We start from the raw sequence: 23,635 nt of genomic DNA, 5'->3' as shown, positions 1-23,635 counted from the left end.
TCCACGCATAGTAGTGGTCCCACTACTATGACGTGGGAAAATACCGAACAAAGCTGAATGCCATATATATATATGTGTGTGTGTGTGTGTGTGTGTGTGTGTGTGTGTGTGTGTGTGTCAGATGAGATTCTGCCGAAACGTTGCTACAACTTTAAAAGCACAACTATAGTGACGTGGGAAAATACCCGAACAAAGCTGAATTATGTGTGTGTGTGTGTGTGTGTGTGTGTGTGTGTGTGTATGTGTATGTGTATGTGTATGTGTATATTTTCTGAGGTTTTCGCGGGTATTTGTATGTGGATCTTTGATTATTCGGGTTTTCTCCTGCGTAAAATTGGAAGTATCTTGGCAACGTTTCGACGAAATCTCATTCGTCATCTTCAGGCTTGTGTCTTCGGCTTTGTGCTTCTTGGAGATGCTTTGTGCTAACCCTAACCCTAACCCTATAGTCAGCAAGACCTAGCAGAGTAAAATCTGCAGGCACTCCTTAGCCATGAATGCCTGCTGGGTGACTTTGGAGCAATCATCTCTCAGCCCAACTCACACCAAAGGGTTGTTGTTGTGGGCAAAATAGGAGGAGGAAGTTGCATTGGATATGTTTGCTGCTTTGAGTTATTTATAAAAACAATAAAGGCAAAATATAAATAAATAATAAGTAGCATAGTCCAAGGCTCAATTAATTCCATGGTCCTCTGATTATTGAAACAAACTATAGTAACTTTGTGGTGTTTTCTATTCTTTTCTTGTAGCTGACATTTTGTTTTGTTTTCCCAGAGGAACTACAGTCGCTTGTGAAGAAGCTGCCAGTGGATCGCTTCCTGAACATAACTGCCATCTCCCAATATTGGGCAGCAGATGTTGATATTCAGCATCGCTATCAAAAATTGGGCATGACTTTGAAGATGCTAGAAAAGAAAAGCCATCGGATTGTCCGACGCCTTTTCAATCTGGCTAAACGCTGCCCCAGGCAACCTCACTTCAAACTCTTAAAGGAGAGGTTAGTTAAATTATGGAACAAATGTGATAGTTGCATTTTAAATTTAATCCTCCAGACCAGAGGTCTCATTCTCGCGGCCCACGGGCCAATTGCGGCCCGCAGGACGATATCCTGTGGCCCCCACCGTGATATGAAAGTATAATATTAGTGTATAATATAAATATAAAGTATAATATAAAGTATAATATTATGCGGCCCAGCCTCACCCAGCCTCTGCCTCCAGCGGCCCCCAGATAAATTGTGTTTGAGACCCCTGCTCCAGACCTACACATTTCTAGTCAAGGAGAATATTCAGGGAAAAGGTAGTTGTAAGTGAAAATTAGGGAATGATTCATTTGGAAGTATGCTATACTAAACCCATTCATGAAGCGTTTTGAAATCTAGGTGGACTTGACTTTGGAAATATTTCTGGATATAATTTTTGTATAATTGCTGCAATCTACCACAGAATTTCAGATAAGCTTCAGCATATTAGCTACTCAGCACTAGAAGGAAAAGCCATGGAATTATAGTCAACAATCTCTTACTTTCAGTCTCTACCACCTGATTTTGCATAGCAGGGGAATATCAAGTGTATTACATATACAAATCTGTGCAGGCATTTCTAAAACTGCCCCACATAAAAGGTAAACATTTCCTTGTACATTGCACCAGCACATGGGCAACTGCTTTCATTTCCTCTAGGGAAGCCAGTGATCTGTATATTGTGATAGGAAGAACCAATTAAAGTATGAAATGAAAAAAAAACAAACCCCTGCTATCTTTCTCCTGGCTTTTTATATCATGTACATGCTAAAACAAAGTGCTGGAGTGTTTTACTAGGAGGCAAACTGAAGTGACTGTCTCAGGTGCCAGACTGTGGAGGGCGTTGCTACTTAGATCCAGAATGTAGAAAATTGTTGCTGGAGAAATGTATTATTTCTACTCTAGATACAAGAGGTACAAGAAAGTATGGTGCTGAGGAAAGTAAGGCACAAGAAATATAACAAGAAAAAGTGAGGAGAAATAATAAAAAGGATAAACTTAGGGAGAGAGCAAGGAGAAAGATCCTTTTATATAGTTCTCCAGCACCCCCAGGATCATAGATTGATGAGTAAAAGCTTCTCAGAAAGTTGCTCCTTTGAATCCACTTGAGGAGAATGGACAGTCAATTGTTCAGCAACAAAGTAAGAGATATTGGTAGAGGGCACTTGTCCTTAAAACACTAACATCATTCTATTTTAGCCCTGCTACCACTCTGCTTATTATTTTTAGTCTTGAGAGGCACCATAGTTGGCACAGAACAACAACCATGAATGAAAGGGGATGGGGGGAATCTGAGATAATGTTCAAAAAGAGGCAAAAAGCAAAGGAAGCCTTTTAATTCTTGAGATACAGAGGCAGAAATGTTCATGACCCTTCTAGTTAGTCCAAGTGCAGTTGACCTAACAACTGCTTTCAAATGGATATAACTAAGTACATTTCTGAAGAAAAGTGCAGGTCAGGGAAGAGTTGGTGAGGACACAAGAAACAGCTACTGTTAAATTAAATTTCTTAAATCTACAGTAAAGTAATCAGGACTGTAGGCTCGTCTGAGCAATCATCGTGTATTTCATGGGTTAGAACAATTTCATGCTCCTCCAAAACAATAAAAATAAGATGTTTCAGTTTGTCCTAATATGAAATTCCTTGCAGTGGCAAAGTGTAGATGCTGTGGTTTTTGTTGCAAATACAACAGCCACAAAGGAATGGAAAAATCTGGAATACAAATTTGGTGTGCCATGAAAAGTCAATAAATCACCAAAGAGTTTTCCATAGGTGGAAGCAGTTTAAGTAGACACTAAGATTAAAGATCGCCATAGGTTATCAGCATCAAGAGAAAATTTCATCAGCCTGTCCCAGAGACAAAATTTACAGATTAACAGAGTTGGAAGGGACCTTGTAGATCATCTAGTCCAACCCCCTGCCCAAGCTGGAGACCCCACACCATTTCTGACAGATGGCAGTCCAGTCTCTTCTTGAAAGCTTCCAGTAATGAAACTCCCACAACTTCTTAAGGAAAACTGTTCCTTTGGTTGATTGCTTTCACTGTCAGAAATTTTTTCCTTATTTTCTGGTTGAATTTCTCCTTGTTCAGGTTCCATCCACTATTCCTTGTCTGGCCTTCAGGTGCTTTGGAAAATAGCTTGACCCCTTCCTCTCTGTGGCAGCCCCTCAAATACTGGAACACTGCTATCATGTCTCCCTTCTCTTCACTAGATTAGTCATGCCCAGTTCCTGCAACCTTTCTTCATATGTTTTAATCTCCAATCCCCTGCTCATCTTGGTTGCTCTTTTCTGCACTCTTTCTAGAGTCTTAACATCTTTTTATAGTGTGGTGACCAAAACTGGATGCAATACTGTAGTTGTGGTCTTACTAAGGCTTTATAGAGTAGTATTAGTACCTCATCTCTGAAAAATGTTCTGAAAAGATTCATTACAATTGTGCAAATGTTTGCTTTCTCAAAGCTAGCACTGTGACATATCACATCAGTTGTATGCTCCAAATGGTGGACATTTTCTTTTCTTTTCTTTTTTATAAATTTGTATTGGTTTTTAAAACAAACATAAACAAACAAAACATAAAAACATCAGGCCATCTTCTATATATGTACATACAGTGTGCCGGTTGGTTTACAAATTGTTTTGTGCTTCCATTTCGTAGTCTTCAATTACAATTGCATTGTATATGATCTCATATTTTCAATCCAATATTAAATACATTGGTATCATTATTAATCAATAATTTGACTATACTTTTATTCATTCATGCTTTGTGAAATAATCATATTTTACTTAATTTGTTTTGTGACAATTCATATTATCACCCCAAATCTATCCTAAAAACATTTTGTAGATATAATAAGAAAAGAATACATCTTTATATATTTAGTATTTTCTAAAAGTCTACATATTTCATTACTATACTTTATTGTCTAACCATTGATAGAATAGATCCCAAACTTTATAAAATTGTTTATAATCCTGTTCTCTAATTTCAAATGTCAACCTGCTCATTTCAGCACATTCCAATATTTTCTTAATAATTTCCTCCTGTGATGGTATTTTCTCATTTTTCCAGTTTTTAGCAAATACAATCCTAGCCGCTGTTAATACATTTACAATCAGGTATTTCAAATCTTTACTATATATTTCAGGTAAAATTCCCAATAAAAATATCTCTGGTTTCAAATCTATATGTTTTTTTGTCATTTTTTCCAACCACGTGTGGATTTTATTCCAGTATTTTTTAGCATCCGCACAAGTCCACCACATATGGTAATATGAGCCAGGTGTCTGATGACATTTCCAACATTTTTCGGATTTATTCTTGAACATTCTTGCTATTCTTGTCGGGGGAAAGTGCCACCTGTAAAACATTTTATACAAATTTTCTTTATATGCTGTTGACATTGCCATTTTATAATTTTGAGACCACAATTTTTGCCATTTCTCTAGATCAATCCCATATCCAAAATTCTTCCCCCCAAGCAATCATAGTTTCTTTAACTTGTTCTTCTTCTAGTTTAATTTCTAATAAATATCCATGCAATTTTCATCAGTACCTGTCAAAATCTTATCTAAGTCAGTCAGTTTATCATAGAAACCTTCTGTTTTAGAATCTTTATCATACCTTGAATATGAAAACTAATTCATCTTTATACCTTGTTCCTCTAGTTTTTGTATAGATTTAAGTTCACCCTTTTCATTCAATATTTCACCATATCTAACTGTTTGTTCCTTTTTGTATATTATAGGATAAGAAAATGCTTCAATAGTCGATAACCAGACTGGAATTTTCAAATAACATTGTCTTTTAATCTTCTCCCAGTTAAACCATAGAGACTCCCGTATATAATGTCTTCTAAAGTACCCCTGTGTTTTAGTTCCTTTATACCATAAAAAAGCATGCCACCCCAACAACAGATCATGTCCTTCTAATGTCAACAATCTAGTATTTCTTAATATTATCCATTCCTTAACCCACATCAAATTTGTAGCTTGGTAATACAACTCCCAATTAGGCAAAGCAAATCCTCCTCTTATTCTAGCATCTTGCAAAAGTTTTAACTTTATTCTCGCTTTCTTACCTTGCCATATAAATTTCAACACAATTTTATTTAAATCTTCAAAATAGTCTTTTCCAAGCCTAATTGGAATTGTTTGAAACAAATATAAAATTCTGGGTAATATATTCATCTTGATTGTTGATATTCTCCCTATTAATGACAGTTGTAAATTTTCCCATTTCGCCAAATCTAGCGCTATCTGCTGTTTAAGTTTGATATAATTATTCTCTTTTAGTGTACTGCATCTTGCTGTCAAGTATATCTCCAAGTACTTGATCTTATTCGTGACCTGAATTTTCAATAAGTCTGCCAGTTCTTCCTTTTGTCTTGATAGCATATTCTTTGTCAAGATCTTTGTCTTATCTTTATTTATTTTCAAACTCTATCTTTTCTATCAATTTTGATGCTGTTTCTAGTGGGTCCTCTAGAACAGGGGTCCCCAACCACCGGTCCGCGGACCGGTACTGGTCCGTGGAACAAGTCCTACCGGGCCGCTGGCTTGCTGGGCGATCTTTTGATGAAAAGTGCTTCCTCTTTTTGCTCATGAAAAGTGCTTCCGGTGAGCTTTTCGGGCAGAAAGCCATTTCTACCCGAAAAGCTCACCGGAAGCGCAGCGCCGCCATCTTTTTGATGAAAAAGTGCTTCCGGTGACATCACCGGAAGCACTTTTTCATCAAAAAGATGGCGCCCAGCTAATGCTGTACCGGGCTGCGCCATAAAAAGGTTGGGGATACCGGGCTGCGGCGTAAAAAGGTTGGGGATCACTGTTCTAGAATAAAAACCAGATCATCTGCAAATGCTTGCAACTTAAATTCTTCCTTTTTAATTTTCATCCCTTTTATATTCTTTTCATCTCTAATATTTCTATTTAGCACTTCCAAAGTTAACACAAACAACAGAGGTGATAGTGGGCACCCTTGTCTTGTTCCTTTTCTTATATCAATAGAGTCTGTCAGTTCTCCCTCTATCATTACCTTTGCCATTTGCTTATGATATATAGCTTCTATTGCTTGAATAAATTTTCTAGCAAAGCCCATCTGTTCCAGCAGTAACAACATGAATCACCAATTCACATTATCAAATGCCTTCTGTGCATCTAGAAATATCAAAGCCATTTGTTTTTCAGGATGTGCCTCGTAATATTCCAAAGTGTCCAAGATTACTCTCATATTGTCTTTAATTTGTCTCTTTGGCAGAAATCCATTTTGATCAGGATGAATAAAATTATTTAAGTATTTTTTAAGTCTTTCTGCCAATATTGAAGCAAAAATTTTATAATCTGCGTTTAATAGGGAAATAGGTCTATAGTTCTTGATTTGTAATGGATCGGCCTCCTCTTTTGGAACAAGTGTAATATAAGCTTCTGACCATGATTTAGGTATCCTCTTCTTTAACATAACTTCATTCATAACTTCTAGCAATGGAAGATTCAACGATTCTTGTAATGTTTTGTAAAATTCTGCTGGAAGTCCATCTGGGCCTGGTGCCTTTCCATTATTTTGCTTCTTAAGTGCTTCAGTTAACTCCATCATTGTTATATTGCTTTCTAACATTGTTTCAATCTCTTTAGGTATTTTGGGTAACTTAGCATTCTGTAGGTACTGTTTGACTCTTTCCTCATCGATATTCTCTTGTGTGTATAGTTTCCCATAATGGTCTCGAATGATTTCCTTCTTCTCATTACTACCATAGCAAACTTGGCCTTGATCATCTATTAATTGCAATATTTTCCTTGACTCTTTCTCCTTTCTCAATTTATATAAATTTATATAATTTATATAAACCATCTACCTGGTTTATTTGCATCTTCAAAATAATTCTGTTTAGCACCTCTAATTTTCTGTGCTAATTCTTCTTTTTCTATTAGACCCATTTTATGTTTAATTATATCCATTTTTAACTTAATGTCCTTTTTCTGTGGCATTTTCTGTAGCTCTTTTTCAAGTCCTTTAATGCCTTTTTTCAAGTCCTCTAATGCCTTAGAGGCTAATCTTTTCATGGTATTTCTTTTCCTTGTATAGTCTATTATCAAGCCTCTGGCATATGCCTTCATTGTATCCCATACATTCTGGATTGATTTATCTTCTTTTTTGTTTTCTCTAAAGAAAAAAGCCAGTTCTTTCTCCATCCACTGTGTGAAGTCTTTTTCCTTTAAAATAGTATTATTTAGCGTCCATCTAGATCTTCTTCTTTGTCCTTTCCATTTAATTGTCATTGGATTGTGATCTGCCCAAGTACTTGTTTCAATATTCATTTCTTGGATATTAGTTAACAATTCTGCTGACATGCATATCATATCTATTCTGGACCATGATAAGTGTCTATTTGAGTAGAAGGTGTATTGTTTAATTTTAGGATTTCTTTCTGTCCATGTATCTTTTAAGTTTATTTCATCTACCATATTAAAAAAAGATTTAGGGAGAGTCTTTCTGTTTTGCTTTATTGTTTTATGTGCTGTATAGTCCAGTTTGTTGTCTACAATTCCATTAAAATCTCCCATCATAACTATATTAGCATAGTCCAGTTCAATTATTTTGATATGTAATTTTTTATAAAATTCTTCTTGTTTATCATTCAGAGCATAGATTGCAATCAGGAGTGTTTTTGTATTATTATCCATTATTTCCACCATTAGTATTCTTCCGTCGTCATCAATATAAATCAATTTCACTGGAATAGTCTCTTTAATATATAAAACCACTCCTCTTTTCTTGCATTGCGTCAAGGAGGTAAATATTTTCCCTAGTTTTGGCTGTACCAACAATTGTTCATATTGCTTTTTAATATGTACTTCTTGTAGGCAGATTATATCAAATTTTAATTTCTCTAATTTATGGAAAGTTTTCCTTCTTTTAACGGCTGAATTAAGTCCATTTATATTAATTGTAATCAGTTTTTTCTCTTCCATGGTTATATTTTATAATTAGGATTGGCAGCTCTCGTGGATCTTGGTTCACGTTCTTCTTTGGCTTCCTCCTTTCCACCTACTGCACCTTCTTCTTTTTCAGTCGTCATTTGGGAGTCCTCTTGGAATTCAATTAGTGAAATTTCTTTTTCTGCCTCTTCCTCTTTCCCTCTGAAAAATTCTGTATAAAATGATTCAGCTTTCTCAATTGAATCAATTCTGTATCTCTGTTCTTGCCATGTGAACATTAAACCTTCTGGAATCAGCCATCTATAATTCACCTCTTTTTAAAGTAGGAATTTGGTCAAGAATCGGTATTCTCTTCTCATCTCTCTCACTCTTCTGGGTACTTGTTTCAAAACCACAATCTCCTTATCTTTATATTTGAATGTTTTCTCTCTTGCCACTTGCAATATTTGCATTTTAATGGCTTTCTTTGTAAATCTGATGTGAACTTCTCTTGGTAGGCTATTTCTCATTGCGTATCTTGTGAAGACTCAATAAACCTCATCTATTCCATCCATCATCTTCTCTTCCATTATTTCCAAAGCTTCAGCCAATATTTCTATCATTATCTCAGCTAGATTTTGTCCTTTTTCTTCATCTATGTTTTGGAATCTGAGATAAAATTCTGATCTGTCCATCTCCCATCTCAGCTTTTATCTTGTTCAACCACAGTTAATCTGTTATCAATGTCTCCAATCTTCTTATCTCTTTGTTTATCTTCTTCTTCAATTTTTAGTAGTCTCTCATCATACTTCATCATCATTTGTTGGATGTTCTCGACTTTTTCATCGGTTTTCCCTGTTCTTTGTTCGATGTTCTCTATTCTCTTTTCAATATTCTCTGATCTTGTTTGAATGTTTTGAATTCCTTGCATAATCATCTGCAGGGTCACTTTTTCTTTTTCTTGTTCTTTCTCTTGCTTTAACATTGTCTGTATTAAACTTTGTCCTCCAGATGGTGGAGAGGAGGAAGTAGAAGTTGATGAGCCAGTAGCTGTTAATTTCCTACTCATTTCAAACAATTCAAAATCTTCAGGTTCTTCTAGACCTTAATCCGATTGTAAAGTAACCAATTGCAATTCCAAATAAAAATAGTAGGAAAAAAGAAGCCAAATAATAATAATAATAAAAAAGGAAAAAAGAATTTCTTCAGGTTCTTGTATACCTTAATCCAATTGATTAATTAGATAACAATGAAAATTCAAAAATGAAGGAAAAAACCATAAACATACACAAAGGAGAAAAAGTTGTAAAATCCTAAAAAAGATGGAAAAGTGAAGAATAAAAAGCTTTAAAAAAAGGAAAAATTCTTCAGGTTCTTCAACACCTTAATCCAATTAAGAGGTCTCAAATATAAAAGACTGCATAAGAGAAAAAGAAAAAAAAAGCCAGGAAGATAAAAAGAAAGAAAAAACCAGTATTGGAGGTAGATGGAAAAACAAAAATACCAGAAAATCAAAAAGAGAAAAAGAAACAAAAAAGGCTATGCTGGCTGGAGAACTCTGGGAGTTGAAGTCCACAAGTCTTAAAGTTGCCAAGTTTGAGGGCCTCTGGTTTAAGGAGAATAATCTTTAATAGGAATTATTTATGGGAAAACAGTGGGAATCAGCAGAAACATCTAACTTCATATTTCTTTATGGCTTAATGATTGAAGTAAATGTGAACAAGGGATTCCAACATGCTAACTCTGAAAGAAAGAAAAAGATGGGATAACTGGTGAATATATAGTCATACCTATAATTTTACCAGTCAGATGATGACTGCATAGAAGTTCCCACTCAAGTATACAACAATCACTGGAAAAAAAATCATTATCAGACATGGGATAATTTCATTAAAATCCCTAAACACAAGTAGAAATTTTAACCATATACTAGATTGTGTGATTTTCATTCTGCTGAAAAACATTTCCTGTAGCTCAAAGAGTTTTAACAATATATTTGAGATGATAAATGACACTGTAAAATTCCTCTTGGTATCTGAAAAAACATACACAAACAATGCAAGGGACATTGCTAACAATATTGAGACAGGACATGTTCAATATTGAAGAAAGTGATTTGGGAGATAAATTGAAAGCCTTTTCAAGATTGAATCAATAAATAAAAGTTGCTTGATCAGTGCCATACCCTCCTTTATTGCTCATTCACCATCCATGTATGCAGAGGTGTCCAACAACGCACTATGAAGATCTTTGGCAAGATAACAACACTATCTCCCCAGATAATGTTAGTCAGCCATTAGTCAGTTACCCATTAGCCCCTGAAGAAATTTTCAGAACACTTAACTGGGGAGATGAAGGTATCAGCACTGGTGGCAAGAAAGTAAACTTTTCAGATTTGCCAATGACATTGTGATCACCAGGTTCCAAGAGGAAGACCTAAGGAAGTGGGCAGGGATATCAGAGCTGAGATTTTAGCCACCTCTTGTTCAATCAGTACTCTTCTGCTAGCCAAGAGTTCTCCTATTCTATTCTGTTCTGTTCTGTTCTGTTCTGTTCTGCTCTGCTCTGCTCTGCTCTGCTCTGCTCCATTCTATTATTTCTCATATTTCAGAACCACCCATGTCCCTCAGAGATAAACTTATGGTTTGGTCTAGGCATATGTCTGTGAGAGAGATGAGCTGGTCCAGTGATGCTTAAGTAGTAGTCTATTGCTTCCTCAAGAAGTCATCATTGAACCCAACCATTTTGGATAATTTTGTTCTGTTTTCAACCTTCCCTTTTTAAGGAAGATTGTCGAAATGGAAGTTGCACTGCAGCTACACAGAACCCTGGAGAAAGTGGACCTATTTTAATCATGTTTCAGGCAGCACTTGCCTTTTAGAACACCATCTCAGATTGGCTCCAATCCTCCTGGCCTTTTGGAAAGCTTTTAAGAGCTGGCTGTTTTCCTGGGCGTGGGAATTGGGAAGTTTCCTTTAGTTGCCTTTTTTTTTTTGCTTAGCTTTCACTCCATGAAACCAGTCCTCCAAGAAATGAAAAATACTGAAGCAGGAGCCAAGTGCTATAGTACTATGAGAAATGCAGCATAGCTATTAAGTGTGGAACCTCAAAAAATTGAAAGCACATAAGCTTTGAGTAATACAGCAAATGATGTAAAGGCAAATACTAACAATTTCATTTGTAGAGACCAAATCTGAAATATAAAAAACCACCATCGACCCAACATTAATGTTATCATCAAAATGGCATAAATAAGTGGTGTACCATGTTTTACACATGGAAGACAATTAATGGGTGTGAAAGACATGTTAGTGGACCTACAACTTTAGATACTCACAAGGTTGACCATCTATGAGTTGTAGTGATGAAAATATGGAAAAACCTTGTACTCGGTGCAATATAGCATTAGACTGTATGCACTGCAAACATCAGATGGTATTGTGCTTTGGGCAATGAACCTAATTGAATGAATACAGCCACCAAAGTAGCAAAGTTCTGGAATGTTTCTCTTTCTCTTTCCAAATGCTGTTCCTCTGCCCAGACTAAAGTTGCCCAGGAGAGAATGGCAACTTCTCCAAGTAAAGTTAAACAACACACCGCATAATTACAAAGAGTCGGGATGGCCTTGTTTTTTCTCAATACAGTCCTTGACTTACAACCATTTATTTAGTGACCATTGGAAGTTACAACAGCACTGAAAAAGTGACTTACAACAGCTTTTCATACTTATGGCCATTGCAGCATCCTTGTTGTCATATGATCAAAATTTGGATGTTTGGCAACTGGAATGTTTTTATGATGGTTGCAGGGTCCAAGGGTCATGTGACTACCTTTTGCAACCTTCTGACAAGCCAAGTCAATGTGGAAGCCACTTAACAGCCCTGTTGCTAACTTAACAACTGCAGTGATTCACTTAACAACTGTGGCAAGAAAGTTTGTAAAATGGGGCAAAACTCACTCAAGACCTGTCTTGCTTGGCAATGGATATTTTGGACTCAGTTGTGATCATAACTTGATGACTTCCTATAAAGCACAAATTGCCCAGATTGCAGATTTTCAGAAGGATTTCAAATCTTTGCACCCAAGAAGCCACAGAAAGCATAGTTTTGATTATTCAAATAGATAAAATCCCAGCGCTTCATCTGAGAAAAAGAAAGAAAACACGAAGATTTATGTTTGCTCTTCAGTCATTTAAAAGTGACTTGGAATGTTTGAACAAGAAATTTTAGGTAGTTCATTCTCCTCTACTATTGTAGTTGCAGAAGACTTCCATGAGAAAAAGAAAATAGGATGAAGGATAATTGAGAATTTCCTGGGTTTTGGCCCAAGCAAGGAGCACAGGAATGTAGTCTGAGCAATTCCCAACCTTAGAAACTAAAATATTGGGGCCAAGCTGGCTAAAACAGACTTGCTGCTGTTTGCATTGGGATACAAACAGGATAAATAACAGGAGAGGAATTAAAGAATTAGAACTGAAATAAGACTAAATATTTAGAGTAAGTAGATGTGCAAATAAATGCACAATTTATTTTTATTAACTTTTACGCAGTAATTTCCAAAAATGTGGTTGTATGTTTGTCTTTTAATGTACATAACCAGAAAAGCAGGTCTGTTCAATACTGAAGCCACTTTCTCTAACAATTCTGTAGACATCAGAATAGATTTGGAACCAAGGTCGACACGTGTTGGGATGACATCTTCCAGCTAATCCTACCATAAGGATTTCCACTAATTGCATATGACTGTTGTTTTTAATGCTTTTTTTTTAAAAAAAAAAAAGTATTGAAACTCGTCATCTCTACCAATTTATTTGACGTGTAATTGTTGACTTGGCTCTTTAGCTTTCATTAAATAGAGGTGGCGGTGAGCGAGTGAAGAGTCGGGGAGAATATTTCCTAGTAATGATTGATGTCGAAAGTACTAAGACAATCAAGGCTGTGGGCACAGTTCTTCTGTCTCCTGCTGCACACTCACGCACATCCTTCATCAGTCTGACTAATGATCTAGAATGCACACACACTTTTTTGTATCTATGCCTTTGAATCAGTTTTTGATTTCTGGCAACCGCCTAGGCAAATCCCAGCAGTTTTCTTGGCAAGATTTCAGAAGTGATTTGCCGTTGCTTCCACCCTATGACTAGAAAGGGGGACTGGCCCAAGGTCACCCAGCTGGCTTTGAGTCCAAGGTTGGACTAGAACTCACAGTCTCCTGGTTTCCAGCCTGATGACTTAATCACTGACTGGGCCTCCAGACTATATCGCAGGCTTTTATATAATCATGTAAATACATTATTTACTGGAATTATCTTTAAAGCTGGAAAACCCATGTTTCTTGTTGCTCACAATTTTTCCTAATGTACATTTATTTATTTATTTATTTTTATTTATTTATTTGATTTGCCAATTGTTTACAAGATAATAAGTATAAGTGTATACATAGTTGTGAATACATGAAATGGGTACATATAAGAAAAATAAAAGAATAAGAGAAACAATAGGACAGGGACGGTAGGCACATTGGTGCGCTTATGCACGCCCCCTACAGACCTCTTAGGAAAGGGGTGAGGTCAATAGTAGACAGTCTAAGGTTAAAGTTTTTGGGGTTTGGGGAAGAGACTACAGAGTCGGGTAGAGTATTCCAGACATTGACCACTCTATTGCTGAAGTCGTATTTCCTGCAATCAAGTTTGGTGCGGTTTACTTTGAGTTTGTATCTATTGTGTGCTCTTGTGTTGTTATGGTTGAAGCTGAAGTATTCATTGACAGGTAGGACATTGCAATGTATGATTTTATATACCATGCTTAAGTCAGACCGAAGACGGCGTAATTCAAGGTTTTCTAGTTCTAGAATTTCAAGTCTGGTGGCATAAGGTATTCTACAACGAGTAGAAGAGTGGAGAACTCTTCTTGTGAAATATTTCTGGACTTTCTCAATTGTGCTAATATCAGATACGTAATGAGGGTTCCAGACTGATGAACTGTATTCGAGTATTGGTCTAGCAAATGTTTTGTATGCTCTGGTTAGTAGTGTGATATTACCAGAGAAAAAGCTACGTAGGATTAGGTTAACAACTCTTAATGCCTTTTTGGCTATGTAGTTGCAGTGGGCTCTAGCACTTAGATCATTAGAGGTGAGTATTCCAAGTATTCCTTTATTCCTTTATTCCAAGTATTCCTTTACAGAGCTTGGGTCATCAACAAGATCTTGACTATTCAGCTTGTATTTTATTTTCTGATTTTTTTTGCCAATATGTAAGACAGAGCATTTATTTGTTGAGATTTGAAGTTGCCATTTGTTTGACCATTCAGATACATAGTCAAGATCTTTTGTAGGGTAGCAGTATTGTCTGTGGTATTGAACAGCTTTACATCATCAGCGAAGAGAACGCAATTGCTCTTAATATGATCACAGAGGTCGTTTATGTAGAGTATGAAGAGAGTTGGTCCTAGAACACTGCCCTGGGGGACACCACTATTGACAGGTACTGGATTTGATAGGACGCCCTCGATTTTGACCATTTGTTGTCTGTTTGACAGGAATGCTTCTATCCAGTTATTCAGTTGTCCAGAGATATGGAATACATATGGAATTTTGTCATCAGCTTTTCTAATATGGACTTGTCAAAACACAATTATACTTAATAGAGGCTTTTTTGCATGCAGCTGTCAGAAATATATATTCTAGATTAGGATGCATCTTTCTTAAAAGTGCTTTTGTTGAAGGAGAGGGATGTATCTGTGTGTTTGTGCACACCATGTTTTGCTGGCTGTTCATCACCACAATGATGAATCTGCTTGGACACTATACCATTTTGCTCCCACTAAAATTTGTGGCAGTGGTATTTCCTGGAAAACTCTCTTTTATCCTCATTCCAAAAATGGCTAAAAAAATTCCTACCCTATTTCTCATGCCTAATCTTTAGATGCTTAGGGGTACCAATTTGTTTTTTTCTTGGTTTTAACTTAGAGAATTGAAATGTTGGAATTGATTCAGAGTCTGCTACACTGTTTACATTGTCTTTTTAATTAAATCATAGCTCATAAATGAATCTTGATGCAATGATGTGATCATATAATATTTTTTTTATTGAGACTTAAAGTGCATGTTAATGAGTGCATTAGTAACCTTAAGAAAGTGAAAAGTGAAAATTGAGAAATATAGCACACAGCCAAATATGTAAAGAGAAAAATAGAGTTTTAGTTGATTACAGTAGTATAAATATAGTAAAGGCAGACACAAGGACTCTATTAGGCACTCCTTTATCTCCCATTCCTTATCTTACATCAGTGATGACTAACCTTGTCACCACCGAGTGCCCAAAGCATGTGTGTGTGCTTGCACCCCCAAAATGCAATGTGTGTACATCCCCTGTGCATTATTTAGTTCATTTTAATTTAAGTCATTATATTTGTATCTTTTGTCCATTCTTTATTGTCCATTTGTCTCATTCCCTATAGTAAAAAGGAAAAAGAATTTCTCCTGAAATCACTAATCAGAGTATGATGCCTTTCTATCATCCCCCTAAATTAACATTTAAAATAACACCTAATACCCAATCTGATTCTGCTTGGTACATTCTATCTACTAATTTTTTTAAAAAATAATAATAAATCCAAAATGATTAAATACATAGTTAAATAATAAATCTAAATATTGAATCTTATAACATTCCAATTATCTTTTCCAAAAACAAATGCTACAATAATAAGTTTATAATAACATCAACACCATAGTCAATTAGACTCTTTAATTAAAACTCAATATTCTAAACATTCCCTTTAATATTTTATTAGGTTTTAAAATCAATCATTACTAAACATTTCAATATTTTAATCTCTTATTAATTCTTATAACATTCTAATTTTCTATTTCTAATACAAATGCTACAGTACCATCTTATGTACCTTGCAGAATCTTTTTTAAAGAAATTATACATTACCCTTTGTCCCTAAAAAAAAATCCTCTTTCCCCATCTTGTTTCAAAGCTTTGTGGCTTTTTTCCACCTTTTCCCTTCCTTTCTTCTCCCACCAGGCCTTCTTACCCCCCTTCTCCTAGCCTCTGCCTTGTTAGCTTCCCTTCTCTGTTGTATTCCTTTTTTCTTTTGTTTTCTAACATTATATTGATTTTGCATCTTATTTTTCTCTTTCTTGGGTGTTTTTTTAAGTCTTAAGTCCTTCATTTTCCTTCCTCTCTTTCTCCTTTCTTTCTTAATTAAATTTTGAGATTCATTAAAGATGGCATCTTCTTCTTCTTCTTCTTCTTCTTCTTCTTCTTCTTCTTCTTCTTCTTCTTCTTCTTCTTCTTCTTCTTCTTCTTCTTCTTCTTCTTCTTCTTCTTCTTTTCTTCTTCTTCTTCTTCTTCTTCTTCTTCTTCTTCTTCTTCTGCTGCTGCCTCCATCTGTTGTAGTATTTGTTGATAGATAGCAAGCGCCATTTCTAAAAAGAGAAAAGCTTCTTTCACAGCGTCCTTGCCATCTTTTTTTGTTTGTTCATATTCTTTTCTCAGTTCATCAACAGATAAAGCCATTATAAATCTTTTCTTTTCTTTTTTTCCTCTTTCTTCTTAAAACAACCAAGATGTTTCAAAAGTTAGAACAGTCCCAAAGTCCCAAAGTCATCAATCAGTCCAAGCCAAAACAAAGTTCTCACTTTCTCTTCCTGGGGTAATATCAATTAAGAAAAAAAAAGAAAAACCCAATCTGTATTTTAAAGCCTTATTGCAATAAATTTCAGTCTTCAAATCCTTAAGGCATCTCCTCCAACAAGATCTTTTATTATATATATATATATATATATATATATATATATATATATATATATATATATATATATATATATATATATTGTCCTCTCCCTTCCCACTTATCACAAAAAGCAAGTTTTTACCTTCTATAAAAAGACAGGTTTCTCAATATCAATTTGTTGATTCCATAGGGAAGGAGAGTAAACTTTCCTTTTCAGCACCTCAAAATTGCCGCTTATAATTCTCTTCTGGAAAGTATCATTCAAAAAGTCATATTTTTCAGGATGTTAAATGTATCTTAAAGTCCTGGGTCAACCAAGAAAAACTTTCACTTCAAAAACTTTCTCCTCTTCCTCCTGCACATTCTTACCCAGCTGCCAGCTTCTTTGTGGCGGCCATTACGGACCGCTGCTGCACCGTCTTGAGAAAAGGGGGTTTTGCCGGCCAGGGAAGGGGTCTGCAACACCCCCAAACCCCTCTCCGGATCCCCCCTATCTTCAGCCGCCCCTGCAGGGCAGCCTTAGCTTCCAAACCCATCCGGATCGGAGGCACCAAAATGGCTAGCGCCGCAGGGATCGCGCAGTATTGCGAATCCCTGCCGCTAGCGAAGCCGACAAACCGGAAGTCAAGTGGTCCTCACTTAATGACCAGGTGCTCGCTTAGTGGCCAATTGCTTAGCAAGTGCTTTTTGCCAGTTTCCAAGGCCTGGGGAGGCCCTGGCAAGGCCCAGGCAGGTGGCCATGTGGCTGGCAACCCAAACTTAAGTGGTCCTCACTTAATGACCAGGTGCTCACTTAGTGGCCAATTGCTTAGCAAGTGCTTTTTGCCTGTTTCCAAGGCCTGGCAAAGAAGAAACATCAAGATGAATAGTAAAATAATTTTTATTTATGTGTTTATTTATTTCTTTAGTACCTGTTTTGTTTTTATGATTAATAAAAACAAAAACAGATAGTAAAAAAATATATATAAATACATAAAGAAAGAAAAGCAACTTACCAAAAGGGAGACAGGCAACTTTTTGCTACCTTGATGTTATACATTGTATACAGCAACATCAATGTAAAAAGAAGTTGCCTGTCTCCCTTTTGGTAAGTTGCTTTTCTTTATTTACGTATTTATATATATTTCTTCTTTGCTTAAAGAAACATCAAGATGAATAGTAGAATAATTTTTATTTATGTGTTTATTTATTTCTTTAGTATCTGTTTTGTTTTTATGATTAATAAAAACAAAAACAGATAGTAAAGAAATAAATAAATATAAAAAAGCAACTTACCCAAAAGGAGACGGGGTCTTCCTCAGTCTTCTAGCTTGCTGTGGCGAGGATGGCCGGCCCAGGAGTCGGCTGTCGACCTGGCTGGTGGTGGCGGCAGGAGGAGGTAGGGGACTGGACCGGCAGGACTTGCTGCTTTGCCTCCTCACTACCAATTGGTGGTGGGAAGGCAAGGCAGCAACTGTTGGGCCGTGGTGGGCGAGGGAAGGTGGCGGGCAGGCGCCGGAGGCCAAGCCAAGATGGCAGCCACCATGTGGGCGAGGCAGCAGTGCCGGGCCTGGGAGTTGGCTGGTGGCGGCAGCGGCAAGAGGAGGTAGGGGACCGGGCCAGCAGGAGCTGCTGCTTTGCCTCCTCACTACCAATCAGTGGTGGGAAGGCAAGGCAGCAACAATGGAGGGCCGCGGGCAAGGGAAGATGGGGGCGGGCAACAGGGACTGGAGGCGGAAGGTAGACGACTGGGTTGGAAGATCATACTTACCGATCTGCGTCTTCGGAGGCCGGCGGTGGGGGGGAGGCAGGCAGGGCAAGGCAGGCCAGCCAGCCGAGGACGGTTAGTGGCGGTGGCAACTGGGGCTTGCAGCTTGCCCTCACTCAGCAGGGCGGCAGAAGGTAGGCAGGGACGGACAGCTGGTTGGCTAGCCGGCTGGCTGACTCGGCTGCTGCTACTGCTGCTGCTGCTGCTGCTGGTGGTGGTGTGAGTGATGGCACCTTTTTGTAATTAGCGCACATGCGCTATAAGTAGGGGTGGGGGAGGGCGGGGAGAATGAGAAAGGGATTTTTGTGCCTGCACAGTAAAAAAAACAACCAGTTTTTTTTAATGAGTTTTTAAACTTTGGAGTGGCGGATAGGGGCGGGGGCTGGGGCAGCAAAGGGAGAGGTGGGCGAGGAGAATGCGGAAGGGATTTTCACGCATGCGCAGTAAAAAAAACCTTTTATATAGTTTTTCTACTTTGGAGCAGCGGATAGAGGCGGGGGAGAATGTGGAAGGGATTTTCGCACGTGCGCAGTAAAAAAAACCATTTTTTAAACAATAGTTTTTTTTACTTTGGAGCAGCGTATAGGGGGGGCGGGGGCAGTGAAAGGAGGGGCAGGCGAGAATGCAGAAGGGATTTTCGCACGTGCGCAGTAAAAAAAACAACCTGGTTTTTGGCCCATAGGAGCGGCGGAGAGGGGCAGGGCCAAGCAGGGGTCGGTTTTACCGGTTCTTAGAACTACCGGTGACGTTAACAACCGGTTCTGTAGAACCGGTGCGAACCGATAGAAACCCACCCCTGCCCTTCCCTGAATATGAATATGGGAGTGGTCTGAATCTTCTACTGCCTGAAGGCTCCCAGTTCCTCTGGCTTTGAATTCTCACCTTATATTTGTTGGATTGCATTTGCCCATCCCTTGAAACGCAACGGAAAATATTTCTATTTAGCTTATGGACTGAAACTTCTGGTCTGCAATTTCCCCATTCCTTTATCAAATCTATATGCCACCCACCTCACTATCAAACGACTCTGGGCATCATAAAATAACAATGTAAAACAATTAGAGTGTTATAAACGTAAAAAAGCCAGTGAGCATTTAGTCAGATTTCAGATATTGCTCATTTATTTTTGTTTCAACTTGAATGAATAATTAGAATTCCATGAAGGATACTGCAATATAAGATTTTCCTTTAGGGGGGAAAAACATTTCCTTTTTCTTTGGGGAGTGAGTTGGTGAAGCATAAAATCTGGCTGAATCAAATGGTGCGTTTCTGAAGTATATTTCCAGATCTCACATTTCTCTCTGTTTACCTTATTCCTCTAGGCCTTTGACCTACTGGTGGAGCCACGTTCAGTCCCACCTTTACTGCAATGAGGCCTCTGTGCTGGGGACATTTTTTGAAGAAAGCCGTGGCTGCATCTGCCCGAATGATCAGCCCTCTTGTCAGGTCACCATCCCTTGCGCTGTAGGAGAAGGGTCAGAATGTGCTGCCTGTGCAGAGGATAACATCACCCAGTGTGGATCCTGCAACCCTGGCTACATCCTCACTTTAGGGTTGTGTCGCCCAGAGGTGGCAGACTCCCTTGAGCATTACTTGGGGCTAGAAACAGACCTGCAGGACTTGGAGCTCAAATATCTTCTGCAAAAACGGGACAGCCGCATTGAAGTACGGTCAATCTTCATTAGCAATGATATGCGCCTGGGGACTTGGTTTGACCCTTCCTGGAGGAAGAGGATGCTGGTAACACTGAAAAGCAACAAGTACAAGCCAAATTTGATCCACCTCATGCTGGCCCTCTCCCTCCAGATCTGCCTCACCAAGAATAGCACCTTGGAACCAGTCATGGCCATCTACGTCAACCCCTTTGGGGGCAGCCATTCCGAGAGCTGGTTTATGCCTACCAATGAGACTGGCTTCCCTGACTGGGAAAGGACTAATGTAGATGCCTCTGGCCAATGCCAAAACTGGACTCTCACTTTAGGTAGCAAGTGGAAGACTTTTTTTGAAACAGTCCATGTCTATTTGCGGAGCCGCATCAAATCTCTTAATGACAGCTCTAATGAAACCATCTTTTATGAGCCTTTGGAAACGGATCCTTCTAAGAACTTGGGGTACATGAGAATCAATAGCTTGCAGGTCTTTGGCTACAGCCTGCCATTTGAGTCTGATGCAATTCGGGACCTTGTCCTTCAGCTAGATTACCCCTATACACAAGGCTCGCAGGACTCTGCTATATTGCAACTGATTGAGATCAGGGACCGAGTGAACCGTCTCTCTCCACCCGGGAAAAGCCGCATTGATCTTTTCTCTTGCTTGCTTCGGCATAGGCTCAAGCTGGCCAACAATGAAGTAAGTCGGATCCAGTCTACCCTGCAGGCCTTCAATGCCAAGCTGCCAAACCCAGTGGAATATGAGACTGGAAAACTCTGCAGCTAGCCTTAGGAGTGGGTGGGGCTACTCCTGTAACCCTGGAGAGGAAAAGAAACTGCAACAATCAAAGGCCTTACTTTCATGCCAGCCATTCAATTCCATGAGACAGCCAACAGATGATTGCAGGCTCTGTGAACTTTGGAAATAAGTTATGGCACATCAATCTTTGGAATAGCTTACCTAAGAGGAGGCCACAAGACAGTGCTACTGCAAATGTCCTACTCAAAACACTGAACAGGTTATCTTTTCCCCTTTCCTGCTGACTACATGCAAGAAACTGTGAAGGAACCTGTAGACTGGGAAAAAGAAAGTGACAAGTGAAAGCAGCATGACAGGAATGGCAATAAAGCCTTTTGCTCTGTGTCTGGAAATTTTGGCTAGTAAGCCCTTAAAAAGTTGAAAAAGAGTGAAACACGATTCTTGCAGGGCTTTCAAGAAAGCCTAGTTTGAAAACCTCTTTAGTCCTTGCTTTCCTTGATACTGTTTACTTTTGTATTATTTTTATGGGTGTTTCTAACAATGGCATGGGCTTGATATTCTCTATGTTCCCTTCTAAAGCCACCATCCTAAGCACATCTTTCTCGGAAGGTAGCTCCATCTCTGTCAGTTGGAAAAATGCCTTTCAAAGAAAGAAGTTTAGGAATCAAGTTTCAACTGACTCCCCATGTCCCTGTTTCACTTTTTCATTTGATTCCTGGAGCCATTACATTAGAGTGCAAGCATTTAACTGGCTAATATCATTTGGGATATGAAAAGTGTGCCTAAATTATCTCTTTTTCTCTCTCCTTACCATGAAACATATCACACTCTTCTGTCCCTTTTAATCACTTGCTTCTCTCATATGTGGCTGATTTCATGGGAAATTACAAAATTTCCATCCAGGAAAAGTGATGCAGATGCCATTGTTCTTAAATATACAGTATATTTGGAACCTGTTTGGTTTGGCAAACAGTATATTGTGTCCAAATATATAACAATATATATTGTTTCCAAATACATAGTTGGAAGTTGTTGTTAAATACGGTATATATTTGGAAATATATATATTTAGAAATTTACTTATGTATTTGTTTAAAATGATTGGCTTTTTAAAAAGCATTTGATTTTGCAATTTAAAAATAAATTGGAATGGAACATTCCATTTCATTGTGTATACTGCTGCACACATCTTAATCAAATGTATGTTTTATCGTATTTTATGAAAGGGAAAGGAGAGATAATCTCTTTCTCTGTCTCTCTCTCTCTCTTGAAGAAAAAAAGGAAAGCAGTAAACAATCAAAATACTTTACATTATCTCTTCAATAGTCTGCAATTTGTGCAATGTGTGAATGTGTTCTCCATTCGTAAATGCAAGGAAGAAGACCTTTGACTCCAGAGTAACAGCTAAATTTACTTCAGCAATAACTTCAGTGATTAAACTTCCCATTTGTGTACTTAATTTCTCCTGAACTTGCAAAGCCGACACTATAGAAGTGAAGTTATTGCTGCAATAAACTACTGTTGTTGGAGAGTGTAAACATGTCCCTACTGAGGTCAGGAAATGGAAAGGTAGTTTTGTGAACAGAATGAGAGATGCCAAGAAGGAATTCAGATAAATACAGTTTTCTAGTGTAGACCCCTGTCCCTCTCTTTCTTCGATTTCTGTGGTACTGGTTAATGTGGCAGTTGACTTCTCCAATAGCCATCCAACAATCTTGTACCAAGTCAAAGGTGCTATTGTCCGAAGCACCTGCCTTATTTTAATGGTATCACACATTCTAGAGGTAAGCACATATCAGGGTCATTAATTGTTAGGATTTAATTATCCAGGGTTGGGCACTGAAACTGCTGTGAAAGGCTCCTCTCATTTTCTTCCTACCATTCACAAAGAGGTTGCAATTTCTCCTTTATTTTCATCCTGTTTCCTTGCCAGTTGCAATAATCTGGCTTCCTATGGACAGTGTAGCTAACCTGCTTCTAATCAATGGTGATGTTCACTTGACCTACACTCCGTATGTTCCCCAATACTGGCCTCATTACATGGGATAGCCATATTGACCCCTCCTGCTTAATGCCCTTCCTTTCATCCCTGATACCTTTTCTCAAGGGAATAATGTGCCAAATAAAAACAGAAAAATCTGATAGCTGCTGCAGCAATACCATCTCATTCTTGTTTCCCTCCCTCCTCCCTACACATATATACACTTCTTAGTATCTTTCTGATAGCTGATCCTTTGCAATCCTTTGCAATCCCAGAAGTATTGACAATGGAACTTTAAAGTTCAGAACCTGGATACTTCTAGATAAAGCTTTTCTTATCCAATTGTCCTGCTTCATTCATAAAATATGTCACAGGAGTCCAGAACATTATATTATTATGCCACTTTTGTAACACACACATGGCCATTTTCCCATTGGGTTTTGTTGCACCTTTTTTCTAATAAAAACAACAAGGAGAGGAAAACAAAATAGCTGCAGGAAGTCTTTTGATTGGTAGCACTAAGAGCTGTCTGTCTGGAAGCATCAATAGCATACTCTGAATATCAGCTAGAAGAGGTAGGCAAGAAAAGAAGGACTAACTGCTTGCATGCCTTCCCTGCAATTTTCCCAGCAGTGCCAGGAGACTGTCTTGGAACACAAGCTGTCCTAATGTTGTGATATTTGGAATATAACTTTATGTGATGAGCTGCTCTTCCTGATCCTGGTCTGCCTAAAGATCGCACTATGCAGCATTAGGCAGATTTGAAACCAAGCCTCTTCTCAGATTAGTTTGCTTGCTGTAACATGATACCACAC

The 23,635-nt window shown here is 38.0% G+C and overlaps 1 protein-coding gene across 2 annotated transcripts in view; it reads left to right on the top strand.

Annotated features, from left to right (window-relative positions):
• The window catches only part of BRINP2 (BMP/retinoic acid inducible neural specific 2), a 152,059-nt gene extending 128,751 nt beyond the window's left edge, over nucleotides 1–23,308 (top strand). Inside the window, exons 7-8 of one of the 2 annotated variants that reach the window (XM_026669196.2) lie at nucleotides 775–997; nucleotides 19,753–23,308. In XM_026669196.2, the coding sequence (XP_026524981.2) occupies nucleotides 775–997; nucleotides 19,753–20,866 (1,337 nt within the window). In that variant the 3' untranslated portion in view covers nucleotides 20,867–23,308. The remainder of the gene's footprint in view (nucleotides 1–774; nucleotides 998–19,752) is intronic. The other variant, XM_087960904.1, reaches the window with a different exon arrangement.
• Nucleotides 23,309–23,635: the final 327 nt, after the last annotated feature.

Source organism: Notechis scutatus, chromosome 3 (assembly GCF_049901735.1).
Source record: "Notechis scutatus isolate UNSWTSFEM ecotype Mainland chromosome 3, rNotScu1.2, whole genome shotgun sequence".
In the NCBI taxonomy this organism is placed as follows: Eukaryota; Metazoa; Chordata; class Lepidosauria; order Squamata; family Elapidae; genus Notechis; species Notechis scutatus.
Note: the sequence above shows the minus strand (reverse complement) of the source record. Positions and strands in the feature narration are given on the sequence as shown.